Source organism: Dromiciops gliroides, chromosome 6, assembly GCF_019393635.1.
Source record: "Dromiciops gliroides isolate mDroGli1 chromosome 6, mDroGli1.pri, whole genome shotgun sequence".
Taxonomy (NCBI): Eukaryota; Metazoa; Chordata; class Mammalia; order Microbiotheria; family Microbiotheriidae; genus Dromiciops; species Dromiciops gliroides.
The window spans coordinates 77,036,126-77,060,246 of NC_057866.1; the positions used below are offsets into that span (position 1 = coordinate 77,036,126).

General features: G+C 36.5%; 1 protein-coding gene across 1 annotated transcript in view; it reads right to left on the reverse strand.

Moving 5' to 3' along the window:
* The window catches only part of NCAPG (non-SMC condensin I complex subunit G), a 53,197-nt gene that overhangs the window by 18,806 nt on the left and 10,270 nt on the right, over positions 1–24,121 (reverse strand). Inside the window, exons 6-11 of the mRNA XM_043971798.1 lie at positions 15,113–15,305; positions 14,364–14,513; positions 8,413–8,553; positions 7,497–7,620; positions 4,141–4,230; positions 3,593–3,772 (exon numbers count right to left, since the gene is read on the reverse strand). Of these exons, the coding sequence (XP_043827733.1) occupies positions 3,593–3,772; positions 4,141–4,230; positions 7,497–7,620; positions 8,413–8,553; positions 14,364–14,513; positions 15,113–15,305 (878 nt within the window). The remainder of the gene's footprint in view (positions 1–3,592; positions 3,773–4,140; positions 4,231–7,496; positions 7,621–8,412; positions 8,554–14,363; positions 14,514–15,112; positions 15,306–24,121) is intronic.

The following is a 24,121-nucleotide window of genomic DNA, read 5'->3' on the forward strand; positions in this document are numbered from 1 at the left end:
ATTGCATTGTGGTGTGAAAAGGATACATTTACTATTTCTTCTTTTCTTTATTAGGTTGTGAGATGTTTATGCCCATGCTCAATTTTTGTGTAGCTGCCATACACCACTGGAAAAAAAAGTATATTCCTTTCTATTCCATTCAATTTTCTCCAGAGGCTTATCGTATCTAAATTTTCTAAAATTCTATTTACCTCCTTAACTTCTTGTTTATTTTTTTTTATTAGATTTACCTAGTTCTGAGAGGGAAAATTTGACATCCTCCAACTAGTAGTTTTATTGTCAACTTCCTCCTGTAACTCATTCAACTTCTTTTGGGGGGGGGCGGGGCCATGGGGGTTAAGTGACTTGCCCAGGGTCACACAGCTAGTAAGTGTCAAGTGTCTGAGGCCAGATTTGAACTCAGGTCCTCCTGACTCCAGGACCGGTGCTTTATCCACTGTACCACCTAGCTGCCCCCATTTAACATCTTAATAAATCTAAATACTATAAATGATGTAGAAAATCACACATAGCCTCTGACTTTGTCTGTCTCAAACAGACCCTGGCCTTACTGTATACCAAATGCAAAGGTAACCTCTGCATTCAAACCTTGTCTGTCTCAGACAAGCTCTGGCCTTGAGGTACCACAGCTGCGACGACAGGCGTCCTTTGTATGATAACTACTGACCTCATCCTTATGTATCTTGCTTTCCTGTGATGATGACTAAACCACTAGGTGCCACTATACATCCTTTATTTGGTGACTACTGACTTCATTCTTATTTGATACTCCTGTATGTATATTGCTGACTATACCACTATACCACAACTACTCTTTCTGTATATAACCAGGTGGGCTACAAGACTTGGGGCCCACTGTTGGAGGTCTGACCCCACTTTGGGCCCACACGTAATAAATTCTCTCTCTCTCCACCTCGAGTACCTGGCTGAGTATTTTCTGTCAATAGTGCCGTAACACTATTTGGTATTTTTATGTTTAGTATTGTTATTGCTTCATTGTCTATGGTACCTTTTAGCAAGATATAGTTTCCTTCCTTACCTCTTTTAATTAGATCTATTTTTGCTTTTGTTTTGTCTGAAATCATAATTGCTACCCCCATTTTTTTTTTCACTTCAGCAGAAACATGAGATTCTGCTTCAGTCCTTTACCTTTATATTGTGTGTGTGTGTGTGTGTGTGTGTGTGTGTGTGTGTGTGTGTGGCTGTGCTTCAAATGTGTTTCTTGTAAATAGCATATTATAGGATTCTGGTCTTTGATCCATTATGCTATCTACTGCTATTTTATGGGTGAGTCCATCCCATTCACATTTATAGTTATGATAACTAATTATGTACTTTCCTCCAACCTATTTTCCCCTATTTATCTCCTCACCTTATACCCTATCCCTCCTCACAGTATTTTACTTTTGATCACCACCTCCCCCAATTTACCATATTTTACAGTCCCCCTCCTCCCTTCTCATTTCCATACAGGGAAGATAGATTTCTATATCAAAGTGAGTGTGTATGTTAAACCCCCTTTGAGCCAATTCTGAAGAGAGTAAGGTTTGAGCTATTTGAGAAAAAAGAAAACAGTATGGAAGAAACTAGGTATAGACCAACATCTCACACCATATACCTTGTGCGTGGGCTGCACTCCACTTTTACCTTTGTGCACCAAACCTTTCCTGTAGACTTTCTAAGTTGTCTTTACCTGGAAAATTGTTTCACTCTGTCCTTTTGTGAGTTCTGCCACTCCAGAATTCATTTTGAGTCATTATTTAAAGTTTTTTAGAGGGGCTTGGGGAATAGCTCAGGCAAGTTTCTGCCTTTTCTCTGCCATATTGTCTCCACCCCCTGGGAGAGTAACACATGAATCTCACTCACATCCAAACTGATTCAAAGAGGAAAAATATATGTAGACAATCAGCTAGTGATACAAATTTATCTTAACTAACAGGGAAGTAGGAGAGGAAAGGGATAAAAGAAAGGTAGGATGATGAAGACAAAGAAGGGAGACTTTAGAGGAGGGACAGTATTAAAAGAAAGAGAGAAGGATAAACAAAAGAAAACAATAGTAGAATGGATTAGAAACCAGAATTCAACAAGATGTTGTCTACAAGAAACACACTTGAAACAGAGAGACATGCACAAAGATACAATAATGGTCTGGAGCAGAATCTTTTCTTCAGTTGAAGTAAAAAAAGGCAGGGGTAGTACTCTTGATTTCAGACAAAGCAAAAGCAAAAATAGATCTAGTTAAAAGGGATAAAGCAAGGAAACTATATCTTGCTAAAATGAACCCCCCAAAAGGAAATAATATCAATACTAAACATATGCACCAAATAGTATAACATTCAAATTTTCAAAAGAAAAGTTAAATGAATTACAGGCTGATATAGACAGTAAAACTATACTGGAGTGGGAGTGGGGTCTTCAACCTTGCTTATCAGACCTAGATAAAATAAAAAAGAAAGAAGTCAAGGCAATGAACAGAATCTTAGGAAAGTCAGATATGAGAGACCTCTGCAGAGTAAACCTGAATGGGACTAGAAAGGAGTTTCTCAGCTGCACATGGCAGCTTCACAAAAATTGACATAATAGGGCATAATAACCTCACAACCAAATGCAGAAAAGCAAAAATATTAAAAGCACCCTTTTCAAACCAAAATGCAATAAAAATTACATTTAATAAAGGGCCATAGAAGCATAGATTAAAAGTTAATTGGAGGGGCAGCTAGGTGGCACAGTGGATAAAGTACTGGCCCCAGATTCAGGATGATCTGCGTTCGAATCCGGCCTCAGACACTTGACACTTACTAGCTGTGTGACCCTGGGCAAGTCACTTAACCGTCATTGCGCCCCCCCCCCCCAAAAAAAAGAGATGCTAAGAAACAGTTTTTTAAAATAGTAACAGACAGCTAAAATTGTTAAAAAATAATCTAGCAGGGCAGCTAGGTGGCACAGTGAATAGAGCACCAGCCCTGGGGTCAGGAATACCTGAGTTCAAATCCAGCCTCAGATACTTAACACTTACTAGCTGTGTGACCCTGGGCAAGTCACTTGGCTCCAATTGCCTCACTAAAAAAAAAACAAAAAACAAAAGATAATCTAGCTATTTTATGCAAGATTACTTTTCCACTAAAGCTGAGCTGATGTGAAGAATTCATTAGTCAGAGTGAATGATATTAGAAGCTTCACTGCCATGATGACCTACACTTGATCTGAAAGAGAATAACCAGATCTCTTTTGCAAAGAGAGGAGTGGGTAGGAAAAAACTACTCCCCCCTCCCTCCCCTCTATTCTATTATGGAAAAAAGGAAAGAAATCATGAGAAAGCAAAGGAAGTACAAAGACTTCAGGTCATTATGATTAGCAGGATACATAAATGCATAACATACTAGCTATAAGAAGCTGAATCAACGCTTTCCAATTCTGAACCAGGGAAGCAAGCCAGAATGGCAGGTTTTATGACTAAGTCACAGTGCTATTAACTCTCCAAGTCCAAAGCGCAATCGGAAAGGTTTCTGGCTTTAATTAAGGAAAATGAAGGTTTAGTTAAGGTGATTAACAGTAGTGGAAGTTTAGAATGAAAACAGCTTCCAATTTGTACCTTCTCTGTGTGAACTTCCTTAATCTCAAGTTGTTCTGTTTCTTTTATTAGATCCATTTTGGTATCTTCTAGTTCTTTTATTTTCTCTTTTAACAGGGATGCATGATTAAAATCCTGTAGAGTAATGCATTCCTCCAAAGCTTCCTTGGCTTCAATAAGCTTTACTTTTACTTCAGCCAGCTAAAGAAAGATATGAGGATTTGAAAAAATAACTATTAAATTTATTATTGAAACTTGCAGTAAAGTGACATTTGTAGGCTTAATATATCAAATAATTAAATGGCAAAAACTTAGCACAATGACATCAAGCAGAAAGACATCCATTTTTAGAAAGAACAAAACGCATGATCCATTTTTAAAGATGCACTTTGATCAAGATTCTGATGCTCAGAGTAAATATCAATAAATGTGAATTTTTAAAATAGGCTGTAATTTTCTCTATCTTCCTTCCAGGTACAGTTTTCAGACCATGTTTAAAACAAAAATCAGAAGTTAAAAACTACACTGGCCTTCACCATTTATTTATATTCACTTAGGAAGGAACTTACTCTGAGCTCTTTTTTTCTTACTTCAGCAGAATCTTCACAAATGTCTGCAGTGACTATGGGCTCCCGGATCTCTGAAATAATTTCTGTAACCTGACATGAACAAAGAAATCCCAGTGGTTATTTTCTCTCAAAGGTCTCCTAATTTCTCCCAACATTCTCTTGTTGGTTCTCTTCTCTCCTCCTTCTCTCTTGATGCTCTTATTAACTCTCAAAAGCATCAGTGATCACCTCTATGCAAATTACATAAAAATTTATAATTCTACTCCCAACTTTCCCCCAGAGGTCTAGACCTGAACTTTGAACCACCTACTGAGTATCACACTTGGAGGTAACAGGAGCACCTACAACTCAGTACTGTATATTCAAAACCTATGCCTCCCCTTGACTTATTCTTGTTGATGATACCACCATTCTCCAAGTCACCCAGGCTAATAAGCTGAGAATCATTTTTGATTTTCCCCCATTCTGTACATCCACTTACTAGTTAAGTTCTATTGACTGTATAGTAGCAATGAATCTCCTATCTGTTCCTTCCTTTCTACTTTTATCAAACAGGCTAGTTTAGTCTGTATTCTATTTCATCTAGATTACTGCATTATATTCTAATTAGCCTTTCAGCTTCACATCTAACTCTTTAATACATCCTACGTGATGCCGAAGTAGTTTTCCTGAAATACTGCTCTATTCATATTATTTCATATTACATTTAAAAAAAAGTATTGAGTAAATATCTACCATTGCTAGGCCCTATATTCACCAGATCCTCCTTGCCTAAAAAATAAAGTATAAACTCCTGAAACTGGCATCTGAGACTTTCCACCATCTGGATCCAACTTCCCTCAAACATTACCTCAGACTACTCACTTTACCTGGGCTATGTTCCAGCTAAACTATACTACTCACTATGCCCCATTTTCATCCTGCTCACTACTGCCTCCATGCCTTTGTCATGCTATTTCTAATGCCTACAATGGCTATGATGGGAAAAAAGAAAGTATTTATTTAAAGTCAAAAAATGTAAAAATGATATTAACCTGTTATATTTTACAAAATGATATGAACATTCTCAGAAAGTAAAAAACATAATCTTTTGAATTGTGCAAGTGTATTTGTTTACATATTATAAAGAAAAATCAAATGAGATTATTTTGTATAATCCCTTTTATTATTAATCCTAAATATGATTTCATGAAGCAAAAGGTAATGTAGTCAGATTTAGAACTAACATTTTATAGTCATTTGGAAAAGATGGTGGAAAATACCTAATTTGTTTGATAAAAATTAATGAGGCTATTCTTATTACACTAAAAGATAAAATTCAAAATGTAAGAATCTACGCAATCCTGGCCCTTGCTAGACTTCAGGATGCCAAGGATGACTGCCCTGTAGTAAATGGAATGTACAACATTGTAATTAATTTACAACTCAGATAATATATATTACATTTCAAATCAAGAATTTTTGAAATACATGCAAAGTATATGAAAATGAAGGAAGAAAAATGTTTGCTTCCCAAGTAACAATACTATGAAACATTTGAGAGTTCTTTGGGACAACTTTAAATTTTTTTAAACTATTTTTAAAATGGATCTCTGAAATATCCATATTCCTGTTTTTAAATGGACTGTTTATTGTTATGACTGGATTTCTCCAATCTGAAACTTTATCTACTGAGATTTTATCTACTTGGTTTTAGCACTTCTAACACCTTCAGGATGATTCTCCCCACTCACCCACAAGATTCTAGGTTTGAATCCTTGCCTACCATTATTACCAGTTTATTTAGGCCAAGTCATTTCACCTCTATGAATTTCCTCATGTATTAAATAAGAGGACAGGACCAGGTAACCTAAGTCTATGATCCACTGATCCATGCAATTTCCTTCTGCTTAAGTCCCCCACCTGATGAAAGCATTCTTTACCCTCAAATTTCTTATGGTGCTTTGCTTAGACCTCAGTTTTACACTTATCAAATTATCACTTGTAAAATAGCTATTTGTGGAAATGTATCTTCTCAATTTGGATTGTATTTATCTTTGTAGAATGCCTATCACATTACTCTGCATACAGTAGTTGCTTAATAAAGATTTATTTCATTCAAGTATAGGAAACTACTAGACACAAAAAATCCTATCAAGACTCCACAGAAAAATGAGACAAAAACATCTGAAAAAACATTGCTGTTGAAAACTACAAGAGTTTTACATCACTAGCCTGGGGGGGAGGGAGAAGAAACAGAAAGAGTTAATCTAATACATTGTATCAAAAATTCTTTGAAGAGAAGACTACACACACACACACACACACACACACACACACAATCTGAAAAAGGTTTATTGCTCTTCATAGTCAATGCTCGAAAAATTAAAATGACTAGTGTTACAGATTAAACAACGTAAAGCTAAATGTTGCTTCTTTTCTACATGATCTTCTTGTCCTTGTTAGCCAAACTTGATCTTCTGTCAATTCCGTGAAAAATGGACAGGAGAATGTCCTTTCAGATTGTCTCACAAAACAGGATATTAAGAACAAGAAGTAAAAGCAGTGACTCTATTCTCTCTTTTTCAGTCACTCATTCAATCAATAAACATTTATTAAGCACTTACAATGTTCTAGGCACTGGGGACAACAGAGACAAAAGAGAGCCCCTGCCCTCTAACGGGAAAGACAATGTGTCTACAAACAAGTTATATACAGGACAAATGGAAAATGATAAAAGAGGGAAAGCACGGCAATGAAGAGGGTTAGGGAAGGCTTCCTGTTGAATGTGGGATTTTAGCTGGGAGGAGGGAAAGCATGGGGGACAGTCAGAGAAATCGTCAAGACCTGAAAAGGAGACCGGTAAGCTGCCATCTTGAAGAGCTGATGGATTAGGAAGCTCACTTGCCACCTGCTCCCAAATCTACACCAGTTCAAAATGTTTTGACAAATATGGACTGAGACTTACTATGGAACCTAATGCTTCACTAGGCGTGGGGAAATACAAAAAAGAAAAAAAATTGAGATAGGCACTGTCATCTAGACGACAGTTAAATTCTGGCTAAAGAGATAAAATTAATTCACACGAAGCTATTAGACCACAAGACAGCACAATAAAATTCCAATTTAAATATAATGACGCTGGTATAAACAACTCTATTCATAGCTATTAGGAATATGGGACCACTCACAAGGATGTGTGATTTTGTGAAATGGAAGTTGCCCATGATTTAGTGGACAAGTTCTATGGGTGTTGCCTGAACAACACACAGAGGGTTATGACACACCCTGGGTCACTGAACCAGGATCAGAAAACTCAATATACTACACTGCCTCTCATACTTATGAATACTCCTACAGAAAAGAAAATTGCTTACAATCTGTGTCTTCTTAATATCATCAGTAAGGAGATGAAGCAGTCTCTCAACCAGGGAAGAAACAAAGGAAATGGAGAGAGTTGGTAAGGTAAGAATCTCCTGCAGGACAGCCAATAATTGCTTTCTGTATTAAAAACAAATGTTAACTTGATTAGGACAATACAAATATACTTGATTTGTAAAGTGTCATCTCTTTTCTTAATTAGAGTCATCTGTGTTCTCTGCCAGAATACACAACTACAGACCCAAAAACCTATGGAGGCAAAGCGAGTTAAAATCAAACTTCTATCTTACATAAAATAATTTTTAAAGGGGCTTCACTTGTTTACATTAAGTCATTAGGATAAAATGACAAAATCCTATCATTATATTACTGTTTATAAAATATCACTAGAAGTTGCTGGAATAAATTTTTTTTTTTTTTGGTGAGGCAATTGGGGTTAAGTGACTTGCCCAGGGTCACACAGCTAGTGTCAAGTGTCTGAGGCCGGATTTCAACTCAGGTACTCCTGAATCCAGGGCCGATGCTTATCCACTTAGCCACCTAGCTGCCCCTGGAATAATTTTTTAAAAGATGTAAATGTTTAAATAAAAAACCATACTACTGTTGAATAAGAAAAGAATGTCATTAATAAAAACAACTATTTACAGTAGTGATATAATCAGATAGATATCATTTTTATAATGAATATACTATCCCTCCCAGGTGGTTTCATTTAACTATTTTCAGAAAATGTATTCTGTTTGGAGAGTCTAGTTATTTCTTAGAAAAGTCAGTGTCAAAGCAAACTGAATAAAAATAAAGTTAATTCATTTGTATAATAGAAAAACGTATTTTCCTTTTGGAGTGGGGGAGAGGAACAAGAAATCAGTGGAACAAAATAAATATGAATGACATATACATATTTAGACTTACCTTCCTCCCTCTTCATTGGTATCCAAGGACTTGATAATTAGAATCAACTGCTGACCTATAAACTCTTTTGTCATCAAATTTTCAATAAAGGCAAAATCTCCTCTTTTTTCTTCAGTAACAACTGGAATGTTCTGAATATAACTAAATTTAAAAGAATTGAATAAAAGCAGAATATCTTTTAAAATACATCAAGAGACAGTATCTTGTGGGGGGGGGCAATGAGGATTAAGTGACTTGCCCAGGGTCACACAGCTAATCAAGTGTCTGAGGCTGAATTTGAACTCAGGTCCTCCTGAATCCAGGGCCAGTGCTTTATCCACTGTGCCACCTAGCTGCCCCCGACAATACCTTTTTAAAACTACTAATAGGTCACAAAAAGGACCAGCCTCCTTTTAAACTGAGTATTAGAGAACTTATACAGATAAGTTTATAATGAGGCCATTTATTAGAAAGACTTATCATTATGAGCTTTTACAAAATAATATATGATTCAAGAATGTAAAGTTTTCAATTTTAAAATGGGGAAATATAAGCACAAAATATATTCTAGTTTCATGGATAGAATGTTGAACTTGGCAGGACAACCTGAGTTTAAATCTCAAGTCAGATACTCACCACATTTATGACCTTGATCAAGTCACTTAACCTCTCTGTCTCAGGTTCCTCGTCTAAAAAATGAGGATAACAGTACCTACTTCACAGGGTTGTTATGAAAATCAAATGAGGTAACACTGAGAAATGCTTTAAAGCACAATATAAATGCCAGGTATTATTATCACCAACATCATTTATCACAAAATCCCTCTATGACTCCATCAGTGGTCTCATTGTCTCAGCTATTCAATTTGAAATAACTAAATTATCTTTAATTCATCTACTCCTTTGTTCCCCACTTTCCACTACTTGTCAAGCTTCATCAAGTCTTCCTTCATAAAATCTCCTATTTCCAGCCCCTTCTTTCCAACTGCCAACCACTACCAACCAGGCCTTTATTCTAGACCTGAATTCCTGCTGTCACCTAGCTGGGTCCCCTGCTTCCAACCCATTCTCTACACCCATTTCCCTAAAGCAACATCACCTTTACTCAAATCAAATCAGCAGATGTTTGGTAAGTAACCTACTACACACGTGGCACTGGAGGAGGAGGAGGAGGAGGAGGAGAAGGAGGAAGGTCGGTCCCTGGAGTTGAGACTTAACATTCAATTGGGGAGATAAAACATGCATACAATTTAAAAATCATAGGACCTGGGTTCAAATTCTAGCTCTGCTTAACATGTATTGACCTCTCCAGGCCTTGGTTCCTCCATCTGTCAAATTAGAGGGCTGGCCCATGACCTCTAAAGCTTCCTTCTGTGGTAAAAAAATATGAAAGTTTTTTAACAGTCGGTCAGGATAACTGAAAGACGCCAGTTTTTGAAGGACCACCCTTTTGGGGAGGAGACCAACGGCATGAGCTACGCGCGTCAGTCTGCCTGCTGCACATGTCAGACTGCCTGCTACGCACTCGACTTCCGGGGTGCAAGCTTAAAAGCCAAGGAGAGAACAGAAGTGGGGCTTTTTCCTGTTCTGCTGGTCTCCTGCCTGTGCTGCACAGACGGTCTCTCTCTCTCCAAAGGTGGCCTTCGGTTTTGGTGAGTTTTTATAAAGAATATAGACTAAGCTTAGACTTAAGACGATTTGAATTGTGTTTCTACTTTCCTATCCTAATCAACATCACCTTGTGACTACCATAACAATAAAAGGTCTATCTAGAAAACCAAAAGCTTCTTCCATTTACTAGTCTGGGAGATAAATTAAGGGAAAGGTTAAGTAGGGGAGATTTATGATCTAATATCCAATTTTAAATCTCACACTTCTCTATTTTGAGATAACAACTCCTATGAGCCCAAGCAAATACAAAGTCATATGAAATAATTCTATGAGGAAGAGTACAAATAACTGGTTGGGTTGGGAAATAAGAAAAGGCCTTTCGTGCAGGAGTTGGTAACTAAGCTATGCTTTGAAAAAAGTTAGGAACCATGGGATGGAAATGACAAAGTAGGAACAATACAGAAATCGAGGACTATTTGTGCAAAGGCATGGAGATAGGAAATGGAATACAGTACCATGCCTGAGAAATGGTTAGTAGTAGGCTAGTCTGACTAAAATAAAGGAAGGAATGGAAAATGACTGCAGAGGTAGAGAGGAGCCACTGTAGAGAGCTCGTGCAAAGCTGAGCATTTTGTATTTTATCCTAGAGGCAATGGGTAGCCATGGAAGATGCTTGACGGTTGTGGGAGTGATATGACCAGGTCTTTAAAACATCATGTCAGCAGCAGTGTGGAAGATGGATTGAAGAGGGAAGAGACCTGAGAAAAGAACAATCGGGAGGCTGCTGCAATCACCTGCATAAATAAGTCTGATCTCTCCTTTCCGGGTTTATCTTCTACAGCTCCCTGACACAGCATTCCCTCCTCTCTAGCCATGGTGGTCACTACCACCCCCCCAACATCCAATATTCCTTTTCATTACTATTGCCCCACCTTAAGAACATTTTCCCCAGCTTAGTTCATGTGCCACCTCCGCCATGAGACCTTTCCAGAAGACCACTACAATTCACATTTTCCCTCATTCCTCTGAACACCCTCCCCTCCCCCACCCCCACATTAATTGCCAATACTAGGATACCACCCATCTGGGCACCTGATCATACATTCCCCTGCATACTCATTTTAGTTTTTTGGTTTGTTTTTTTATATTTATGGGATCTTTGACAAGTTGTTTAAGCCTCAACATCTTCAACTGTGGGGGGTGTCAAGGAACGGGGTGGTCTGCTCTTTGATTACCAAGGAAAACTAATGCCAACTATGGAAATACACATCATTCTCATAATGGAAAATTGAGTTTTCCTCTTAATGCTGCATTTCATTTTGGGGTAACCAACCTCTAAATTAATTATGTGGTAAAAGGTTTACACATTCATTAATTTTTAAAAGTAATTTCTCATGGTTCAGATTATTTTCTTAGGTTGCTGAAAACTAATTTGATTTAAATATAAATAAATATATAGTACAAAATAAATTAAAAATGAATATTTTCTATTACCCATCTCCATCAGTAGCTCTACTCCAGGGAACTACATGCCCAGAATAAGCTGATCATCTGAAATCATCCTGAAGAATGAATGACAAGTTTGGATACTCTGTACCTTCTCAACTAACCCTGTTGCCTCTCCTCTCCAACTGGTGGACAGGAGGGTAGAGAACTAATCTCCTCCCAAAGCCTTCATTCATAAAGAACTTACAACCTTCCTCCTAAATCTATTATCTTCCAACTTATATTTCTTTGGGCAGAGCACCTGCAGATAAGGGTATGATTCACCATATGGACAGAGGAAGGACAGGGAGAGGAAGCTACAACTGGAGCTTACCAGTTGGGTTCCCAATGGGGCAGCTCTTACTCAGATGCGGACCTTTCTCCCCTTCTTCCTTTCCTTCTCCTTCCTCTGTCCATACAGGGAATCATACCCTTACCTGCAGGTGCTCTGCCCAACCTTGTAGTATGACTTGTGATTCACAGCCTCTATTTCTGGACCACTTTAACCCCAAGACATTCTGACTCTCACAGACTGGCCAACTATGGGTTGGTCCCAGCCCAAGCCTGATTGGTCAGTTTGACCTCTTAATGGTTCAGAGTAAGTATAAATCACAACTGCTTCAGTTCAGCCAGAAACCCTGAGGGTCTTCCCCTTCCACACTTCCTTCCTTCCTCCATTTATTTATTTATCCATTCATTCATTCATTGCTGAGACATGGAAAAGACCTTAGCTTAAAAAGACCAAGGTCTCCACTGCATGTGGAGCCATCTCCAGTCGTCCTAATGAATATCCTGCCACTGGGCCCAGATGGCTCCAGAAGAGAGAGGCTGATGACTTTGCAGAGCCCTCCCTCACTTAAATCCAATTCACTGCCAGTCATGGTATCACCTCCTGATGTCATGGTCCTCTTCCAGAAGGAAGGACAAACAACAACAGTAGGTACCAGCACCCCTAGATAGGTAACCTCCCCTTCCCCATGTCCTTCACTCCCACCCACCCACACTTTTGAGCTTCCTCTTATCTGCTATCTTCCCCTATTAGACTGAAAGCTCCCCAAGGGCAGGCGCTGTCTGTCCTTCTCTGTAGCCCCAGCACTTAGCTCTGGGCCTGACACACTGTAGTCACTTAATAAATGTTTATTGAATTGAACATTAGGGACCATGGAAATACTGTCATTTCAAGTAGTGAATAAATAGTTCAAATCTTGAACTGAGGTGCCTGACATAGTCAAGATCATGTTGCTCATCATTGAGATAAACGTAAGGAACAAGAATACAATTTCTTAAAGGAGTACTGGTGAGAGTTAAGGATTTCCTGGCACCCCAAATGTTTTTAGGAGGTGAAGGGAATCAGTGGCTTAAAAAATAATTTTTAAAACTTGTCAAGTACTATTGAATAAGTTAAATTAATAAGTTAAACTTAAATTTACCAGACATCATTTAGTAAAATTACTGTTTTCCTAAAACAACCTACCAAACACCACCTACTACATACAGGTACACAAAAAATCACTACAACACTACTAATCATTTACTATTTCTAGAGGCTTTTTCAAGTGACACTCTTCCCATCCAGAAACCTTTCTGTGGAGTGGTAAAAGTCATTCCTACCCTTATGGAGACACTTACAACTTCATGCCACCTGACCCCTTTAGTTCCAGACCAAGAGAAGAAAATACATGATTGATAAATATAGCCTATAGTGCTATTGGTTGGGTTTTTTTTTTTACATACTAAGAAAATTTGCATTTATTTTTATTAAAGAACAAAGTCAACATGTGGCATTAGGCCCATAATTACATAAACATATTGATTGACATATATAGTAAAATTCAGTGACCATTAAATCAAGCATTTTCAATCAAATTTTAAAACCCTTAGGACCTGGAAATGTCTCCTAAATAGGGCTTCTCTGATTCAATAAACATTCTTTTTTATAATTCTATCATTCCTTTAAATACAGATATTTCCCATAAGAAACATAGGATTGCATAAGTGGAAGAAGCAAGACATGCAGGAGTCAGAAGACCTGGGTTTAATCCCAGCACTCTCATTTGTTATTAGCTGTGTGATCTTAAGCAATTCATTTAGTCTATCTGAACCTCAGTTTACACATGTGTCAAATGAATATAACAACCCACAAGGTCTGATGAGGTTAAATGAGGCAAAGTATGTAAAGTACATTATAAACACAAAGTATTAAATGAACTGCATCACCATAATTACCCATTTATAATATTTAAAAGTGACATGTTTATTGTGCTTAAAAGTAAATAGAGCAACTTGACTCAGTTATTTCATTTGAGCCTGAGGTAACAAGGCAATGCAGGAGCTGCAGAGATCACAGATTCACAGCCACACAGGCCATGCAGTCCAGTTCAAGGTGCTGAACCTGGAACCAGTACATTTCAAAACTGTCTCCTCCACAGCTAGTGGTGTGACAATGGATGGGCAAGGCCACCTTCTTGAGCCTCAGTTACCTCAGTGCTAACAGGGAGGTGATAATACTACTGGCAATGCCCCAGGGCTAATGCAAGACTCAAAAGAGATGATGTGAAATGCTTTGCCCACCTTCACATTTTATGGAAACCTTAGCTGTTTTCATTTTAAACTTTGTAGAAGGCCTTATTTACATCACTTACTGGACTCAGGCTTTCTTTATTCCACGTACAGTACTCCATCACTGCACCCCTTAGCAGCTATGATGCTTTTCAGGAAAAGTTTCTCCAGATTTAAGGGCTCAATTAGAATATCTCGAATAGTGTTACCACAAATATTCTATTTCTTCAAAGCCTATTTGTGACTAAGAAAGCTTTAGTTTTATTCCTAGAATCAATATTTTGATGATAGAAGAAAAAAGAAAAGAACTTTTTTACCTCAGCAGATATTCTGCATAGATAGCAGCTTCTGGCAAAATCTGTTCTAAGAAAGCTTCCCCTTCATCTCCTTTAGATTTCAGATATTCACAAAGAACTCTCCAATACAAAGCAATTTCAGGGTTTAGTGTTTCCACAGGGATCAATTTCCTTGATTAAAGAAAAAAAAAAGAAGGCAGTTAATTTACAGTTAAAAAAGGATAAATCTAACAAAGTACATTCTCTACATAGGAAAGAGCCAAATTTTAAAGCTGCTATAATTTTTTTAACTACAAGTTCATTTTAATTTTTCCATCCTCTCTTATCCTCACCCCTAAAAAAGGAACTGATAAATTTAGGATTAAAAAAAAGCAAAGTGATCAAATTGTTGGCTAGTACAAGATCAAAGTAATAAAAAGGGAAAAAGAAAGTGAATAGATTCTGATACACATCTAATAGAAGTTTTATGTAGGAAAGAGCAAAGATTAAAAAGAACAGCCACACAACTATAGAAAGGCAAAGGCAAAGACAAAGCAAGACCAGAAGATTATACTACTCTCAAAAACACATGGAAAATAAAACTAAAGGTAGTAATCTGCCAATAATGGTCATGTAACACATCAGAAACAGATCCCAGCTCCCCAGATGTGTGTCTATCAAGGAAAGTTGTGTCTAATCAATTACATCTCTCCCTATCCACAAGCTCATGCCTCCCACTCTGAGGGGAAAGAAGGGAAAGACAGAGTAAAAGAGACTGATCCTCTATTTACCTGCCATCACTGTTTTTACAGACTTCCATCAGTTCACTAAGAGGAATCGTGGCAAACAAGGCCTTCAGAATTGAGTCGGCCACTTCAGGGCAGTTTTCTACATCCAGTCGATGAAGAAACTGTAAGATATCTCCTTCAGTAAAATGTAGCCAAGCCTGAAGAAGTTTCTTCTGCATAACTTCTTTCACAGCCTCTGTTCATACAGACATTTAAAAATACCACATGAGCAATCTCCATCTGGCTTTTACTGCCTATATTTTGAATAAAGGTTAGTTTAGTTAATTCATCATAGACAAGACCTAAGAGACTACCTAGAATGACCCCCTCATTTTGCAAATGAGGCAAATGGGACCCAGAAGTAATTTGCCAAAGATCACAGAATTAAATAATAGACCTGGAAATTAAGTCTCCTGTCATTTCTAATAAGTGAGTGGAGACCAAGAAAACAAATCAACAAAAAAGACAACCAAAAAAAACATCTAATAAAGGTGAGATATAAAGGAAGCTGCATTCCCCAGGATTCTATTCTTTTTTTTTTTTTTTGGTGGGGCAATGAGGGTTAAGTGACTTGCCCAGGGTCACACAGCTAGTAAGTGTCAAGTGTCTGAGGCCAAATTTGAACTCAGGTCCTCCTGAATCCAGGGCCAGTGCTTTATCCACTGTGCCACCTAGCTGCCCCACCCAGGATTCTATTCTTGAATCAATTTTATATACTCTAATCCTTAGCAATTTTATTTACTCCCAAGGGTTCATTCTTCATTTCTACATTAATGACCCCTAACTCAGCATCTTTAGCCCTGACCTCTTTCTTACACTTTAGATTTGCATTTCCAGTTGTTTGTTGAACACTTGCACCCCAATATCATGTTAAATTTAATGTATCTAGAAATGAGATCACCTTCTTCCTCACCCATTACCAACCTACTCCACCCATTCGATTACCCATTTTTTCTCAATAGTACTATCATCAGCATTATGACAGACTCAAACCTTAGGAGTATGCTGACCTTCACCTCTTAGAATTCTTTACTCCTCTTTGAGGCTCAGCTAAAAGTGTTATGCCCTTTTCAAAACCTTTCCTAAACTCCATGGTGGCTAGTGCTTTCTCCCTCTTTTTGTATTTACTCCACCATATGTTACCATCCCCATTCCACAGTAGAACACAAGATCCTTGAGGAGAGAAATGAGTTTATTTTTTCTTTGCATCCCTGGTTTCTGGCACACGGTAAGTATTTAATTAAGGTTTTTCGAACTGAATTGTAACAATGACCCTGTGAGGCAAGCAAAAGAAACAAGTATTGTGCTCATTTAACAGATTAAGAAATTGAGGCTCAGGGAATTTAAGCTATTTGTCTAAAGTCACTCAAAAAATAAGTTCCGACCAAATCCACTACTATGTTTTTAAAATTAAATTTCATTTTTTTATTGTGAACTTATCAAAAAATTAGGAAAACTATAAAAATTAGATATTAATAAAAATATAATCTCATATGATTATATCAATAGAAGCAGAAAAAGGTTTTGACAAAACATAATGCTTATTTATGTTAAGAAAAAAAACACTAGAAAGCAAGGAATAAAATGGCCTTTTCTTTAAAAGTAGCTATTGAAAACCAACAACTAGCATTTTTTTTGATGGAGAAATACTAGAGGCTTTTCAAATAAGATCAAGGGTAAGGCAAGATGACCTTTGTCACAACTATTACTTTATGTAGTTCTAGAAATGCTAGCTATAGCAATGATAAGAAAAAAAGATTGAGGGAATAAGCACAAGAAAAGAGATAACAAAATTATCACTATCTGTATATGATATGATCTACTTAGAGAACTCTGGTGATTCTACAACAGTAAAAAAATCAATTAAAACTAACTTCAGTAAAGTAACAAGATATAACATAATACCAATTAGTATTTCTACATAATGCTAACAAAACCCAGCAGAAGATAAAAGAATGGACTTCCAACTAATTATATATCTACTCAAAGTCTTATTCTGATAAAAGTAGGGCACTGAATAAATTACTAAATTATATTGGTGACAAATTCTCAAAAAACAAATGAGAGGTAGAAGAAAAAAATGGAAAAAGAAATGAGAGAAAGTTACACTGAAAAAGAAGCAGACTGAAGAAAACAATTCTTTAAAAAATACAATTGGCCAAATGGGAGAAAAAAATGGCCAAATGGAAAAGGAGGTGCAAAAGCTTACTGAAGAAAATAATGCCTTAAAAGTCAGAATTAGGCAAATGGAAGCGAATGACTCCATGAGACACCAGAAATCAGTCAAACAGAATCCAAAGAATGAAAAAATAGAAGAAAATGTGAAATACCTCATTGGAAAGACAAATGACCAAGACAATAGATCCACAAGAGATAATTTGAGAATTATTGGACTACCTGAAAGCCATGATCAGAAAAAGAGTCTAGACACCATATGCTAGGAAATTATCAAGGAGAACTGCCCTGGTATTGTAAAATCAGAGGATCCAAATTCTTAAAGAAGTTAAATGAGCTACAAGAGGAAATAGACAACAAAACTATCCTGGAGGGAGATCTTAACATTCCCCGGTCAGAATTAGATAAATCTAACCACAAAAAAAGAAAGAAGTTAAAGAGGTGAATAGAATTTTAGAAAAATTAGATATGATAGACATCTGGAAAAAATTGAATGGGGATAGAAAGGAACATACCTTTTTCTCAGCAGTACATGGCACATACTCAAAAACTGACCATGTATTAGGGCACAAAAACCTCACAGTCAAATGTAGAAAGTCAGAAAGAGTAAATGCATCCTTCTCAGATCATGATGCAATAAAAATTACATGTAATAAAGAGCCATGGAAAGAAAGATTGAAAATTAATTGGAAACTAAATAATCTCATCCCAAAGAATGGGAGGGGGGGAACAGCTAGGAGGCCCAGTGGATAGAGCACACCGGCCCTGGATTCAGGAGGACCTGAGTTCAAATTTGACCTCAGACACTTGACAATTACTAGCTATATGACCCTGGGCAAGTCACTTAACCCCAATTACCTCACCAAAAGAAAAACAAAAACAAAAACAAAACTAGTGGGTCAAACAACAAATCATAGAAACAATTAATAACTTAATCCAAGAGAATGACAATAATGAGACAACATACCAAAACTTATGGGATGCAGCCAAAGTAGTTCTAAGGGGAAATGTTATATCTCTAAATGCTTACATGAGTAAAATAGAGAAAGAGGAGATCAATGAATTGGGCATGCAACTAAAAAAGCTAGAAAAAGGGAGACAGCTAGGTGACACAGTGGAAAAAGCACCAGTCATGTATTCAGGAGGACCTGAGTTCAAATCTGGCCTCAGACCCTCCCTGCCTGCCAAAAAAAAAAAAGGCTAGAAAAAGAACAACTTAAAAATCCCCAATTAAATACTAAATTAGAAATCCTGAAAATCAAAGGAGAGATTAATAAAAGTGAAAGTAAGAAAACTATAGGATAAATAAAATTAAGAGCTGGTTTTATGAAAAAATCAATAAAATAGATAAACTTTTGGTTAATTTGACTAAAAAAAATAGAAAAAAGAAAACCAAATTACCAATATCAAAAATCAAAGGGGTGGGGGCAGCTAGGTGGCACAGTGGCCCAGGATTCAGGAGGACCTGAGTTCAAATCCAGGCCTTAGACACTTGACACTAGTTGTGTGACCCTGGGCAAGTCACTTAACCCCCATTGCCCCGAAAAACAAAAAACAAAACACACAAACAAAAAAATCAAAGGGGTGAATTAACCACCAATGAAGTGGAAATTAAAGCAATAATTAGGAGCTATTTTACTCAACTATATGGCAATAAATTTGACAAAAAATGGATAATTTTTATAAAAATACAAACTGCCCAAATTAACAGAAGAGAAAATAAAATCCTTAAATAATCCCATTTTAGAAAAAGAAATTGAACAAACCATCAATGAACTCCCTAAGAAAAAGATCTCCAGGGCCAGATGGGTTTACAAGTGAATTCTACCAAACATTTAAAGAACAATTAAATCCAATACTATACAAATTATTTGGAAAAATAGGTGAAGAAGGAGTTCTACCAAATTCCTTTCGACACGAATATGGTATTGATATCTAAACCAGGCAGAGCAAAAACAGAGAAAAAAGTTACAGATCAATTTCCCTAATGAATGTCAATGCAAAAATCTTAAATAAAATATTAGCAAAGAGATTACAGCAAGTCATCACCAGGATAATACACTATGACCAGGTAAGATTTATACCAGGAATGCTGGGCTAATTCAACATTAGGAAAACTATCAACATAATCAACCACATCACTAACAAAAATAACAAAAATTATGATTATGTCAATAGATGCAAAAAAAGCTTTTGACGAAATACAGCACTCATTCTTAATAAAAACACTAGAAAGCATAGGAATAGGTGGAGCTTTCCTTAAAATAATAAGCAGCACCTACCTAAAACCATCAGCAAACATTATATGTAATGGAGATAAGTTAGAGACATTCCCAATAAGATCAGGGGTGAAAAAGGGATGTCCATTATCACCTCTATTACTTAATATTGTACTAGAAATGTTAACTTTAGAAATAAGAGGAGAAAAGGGAATTAAAGGAATTAGAATAGGCAAGGAGGAAACAAAACTATCACTCTTTGCAGATGATATGATGGTATACTTAGAGAATCCTAAAGAATCAACTAAAAAACTCCTTGAAACAATTAACAACTTTAGCAAAGTTGCAAAATATAAAATAAACCCACATAAATCATCAGCATTTCTATACACAACCAACAAAGCTCAGCAGCAAGAGATAGAAAGAGAAATTCCATTTAAAGCAACTGTAGGGGCAGCTAGGTGGTCGGGGCAGCTAGGTGGTGCAGTGGATAAAGCACTGGCCCTGGATTCAGGAGGACCTGAGTTCAAATCCAGCCTTAGACACTTAACACTTACTAGCTGTGTGACCCTGGAAAAGTCACTTAACCTTCATTGTCCCTCCAAAAAAAAGCGATTGTAGACAATAAAAAATACTTGGAAATCTACCTGCCAAGATAAACCCAAGAGCTCTATGAACACAATTTCAAAACAATTCTCACACAAATAAAATCAGATCTAAATAATTGGAAAAATATCAATTGCTCATGGAGAGGACAAGCTAATATAATAAAAATGACAACTCTACCTATATTAATTTACTGACTCAGTTCCATACCAATCAGACTACCTAAAAATTATTTTATAGAGCAAGAAAAATAATAACAAAATTCATCTGGAAGAACAAAAGGTCAAGAATATCAAGGGAACTAATGGAAAAAAAATGCACAGAAAGGTCAGCTAGCCATACCAAATCTGAAGCTATACTACAAAGTGGCAGTCATCAAAATTATTTGGTACTGGCTAAGAAATAGAGTGATGGATCAATGGAATTAGGTTAGGCACAGGAGACACAGTAGTAAGTGACTATAGTAATCTACTGTTTGATGAACCCAAAGACTCCAGCTTCTGGCATAGGAACTCAATGTTTAACAAAAACTGCTGGGAAAACTAGAAGATAGTATGGCAGAAACTAGGCATAGGCCAACATCTTACACCATATACCAAAATATGGTCAAAATAGATACAGGATTTAGACATAAAGGGTGATACCATAATGTAAATTAGGAGGAGGAATAGTTTACCTCTCAGACCTATGAAGAGAACAATTTATGACCAAACAAGAGATAGAGAATATTATGAAATGCAAAATAGATCATTTTGATTACATTAAATTACGCAGTTTTTGTACAAACAGAAGCAATGCATCCAAAATTAGAAGGGAAACAGAAATCTGGTTAACGATTTTTACAGCCAGCATTTCTGATAAAGGCCTCATTTCTAAAATATATAGGGAACTAAATCAAATTTATAAGAATGCAAGTCATTCCCCAATTGAGAAATGGTCTAAGGATATGAAGAGGCAGTTCTCAGATAAAGAAATCAAAGCTATCTATTGCCATACAAAAAAATACTCTAAATTGATTAGACAAATGCAAATTAAAACAACTCTAAAGTACCACCTGACACCTATCAGATTAGCTAATATGACAAAAAAGGAAAATAATAAATGTTGGAGAAGCTGTGGAAAAATTGGAACACTAATGCATTGTTGGAGCTATGAACTGATCCAATCATTCTGGAGAGCAATTTGAAACTATACTCAAAGGGTTATAAAACTGTGTATACACTTTGACCCAGTAATACTACTACTAGGTCTTTTTCCCAAAGAGATCACAGAAAAGGGAAAAAGATCCACATATACAAAAATATTTATAGCAGCTCTCTTTGTGGTGGCAAAGAATTGGAAATCGAGAGAATGCCCATCAATTGGGGAATGGCTGAACAAGTTGTGGTATATGAATGTAATGGAATACTATTGTGCTGTAAGAAATATGAGCAGGCAGATTTCAGAAAAACCTGAAAAGACTTTAAGTGGACTGATGCTGAGTGAAGTGAGCAGAACCAGGAGAACATTGTATGTACACAGTAACAACATCATGTGATGATCAACTGTGATAGTTGGCTCCTCTCAGCAGTGCATTGATCTAAGACAATTCCAAAGAACTCATGATGGAAAATGTTCTCTACATCCAGAAAAAAGAACCGTGGATCCTGAATGCAGATTGAACCATACTGTTTCTACTTTTTGGTTGTTTTTCTTTTTTAAGGTTTTTCCATTGTTGTCTGATTCTTCTTTCACAACACGACTAATGCAGAAATATGTTTAATGTGATTGTACATGTATAAGCTATATCAGATTGCTTTCTTTCTCGGGAAAAGTATGGAGGGAAGGAGAAAAATTTGCAACTAACAGTCTTATGAAAACAAATGTTGCAAACTTATCTTTGCATGTAACTGGAAAATTTTAAAAATACTTTTATGATAAAAAAGAAAAGCACTGTAAATCTATAGGGAATGTGGGAAAAGATTGTAAGGTGTTGTTTCCTCAGGCCACAGGATCTGTGTAAAGTCCCATGTCCCTACAGTTTACCAACAGGAAGGGTTAGAAAAGTCCCCACTCAGTCTTTGGCCAATCAGTGCAGGGCAGGAAAGTCCCCAAGTCCCCACACAGACCTCAACCAATCAGGATAGAGCAGGGACAGAACTAACTGCAGACCACAAAGTAGGGGATGTGAGTCTAATTAGCAGAACTAATCCCTAGAATTGACCTGGCACAGACCCCTAGCTCAACTGTGCTTGCTTAATAAGATAATCACATATTAACTCACATACCCCTGGGTGGAGATTTAACATTATAATGAGTCATGTGATGTATGAAGTGGGACTATTGTATGTGGAGGGTGGGTCCATGAAGTAGAATGGACTCGAGAATTGTGACTCTCTAGTACTCCACCAATGAGGAACAAGGAGAGGGAACTGCATTAGGGACCAGGAGATAAAGCCTGCTGTGACAGGCATCAAGGTATGGCCCGTCTCTGAGGTTGTCCACCCACTCTGCTGAACGCTAATAAAGTTTGTTTTGCTCAGGATTTCTGGTGGTGGTCCTGGGGATCATTGTGAGCATTCCTTACAGGAAGGAAAATAAAAACCTCTTTTAATAATAGGGAAAATATCATCATCTAATATGTCTTTCAGCCTTTCACATAGTTTGCTTAATCTTTAAAACACTTTAAAGGTGAAAAGAAAATAAATTATTTCTCTTTCTCATTTTACTACTTGGAACCTCCCTAAAGGTTTCTGATAAAATATAGCCAAAGTAAAGAAACAGTATTCCCCTCAGCACAAAGAAGAGAAAAATTCTGAATGGTCTTGAGAAGCAAAGGACTAGGTCCCCATGCTGGAAATATAGTAAACAAGAATATAAATTTTACCCTTGGCTTTAGGGACTTTCAAGAGACTAAGAAAATGAATTTGAATAATGTATAAAAAGTAAAAATATTCTTTAAGTAACATTTATAAAATGAATTAAACAGGAAAATGTTAATGTTAAGCTGGACCAAAAATTCCTTTCTTCAATCTACTGCTCTGATTTTCAAATTATTCTATTTGTATCTGAAGCACTTGAAATCTGGTTACCACATCTGAAAGAGGTAAGGAGCAGTTTGAAATAGAAATTGGATTATAGAGATGTGGAAAAATAAGGAATGCAACCTTCAAGGAAGCAGCTTCCTTCCTGTCTTTGTTATATTCAGTAAGACTGGGGAAATTTTTTCATTACAGGAACTAAAGCTCAACAAAATGAACATAGAGGAATCAGGGATGGGGAGATTGGGGGTTGGGGGGAAGTAAGGAAAACACATTTTTATTTATGGGTAAAAATGTATAATACAAACTGATATTGTAATAAAAATAGGCTATCCTTCATAAATGAAGAAAATATAATACTGTTAAACTGTACCTAGGGCTTATATTCTGAATTTTTTCCTAGAATGATGACAGAAAGTCATCATTTCAACTATCTCCACTGTAACCATCAGCTCATAATTTATAAGAAACCTGGTTGTTAAAAGAAATATGAAAAAAGATTTTTAAATTATTTTAATAGTTTGTTTTTTACATCAAACCTGGAACCACCACACTTATACATCACAGTCCCAAATGTGTTTATAGGAGAGACAGAAATGGCATTTAAAGAAAACAAAAAACAGGAAAAATAGCCAGAGTAGACCAAGTGTATATGGAGATTAGTTTTAGAGGCAACACAATTGTGAAGGCATTGGGAGACCAGGATACAAAAAACTTAAAAGTGAGAAGACATAGAAAAAAATTATTATTTTAAACAAATACTAACTTTATTAAAGTGAGTGAGCAATCATTAATAACACAAAAAATCAACTGAGGGAATATTAATAACTACTGACATACTTACCTGCTCTCCAAAGTATACAAAATCTATGAGTAGTATTCTCCATACTTATTAATTAATAAATACTTAACTAATACATATTAAGGGCATTCTTGATGAGGGTATTAACAGAGAACAAATTTTTAAGAGCTATATTAAAAACGGACATTTT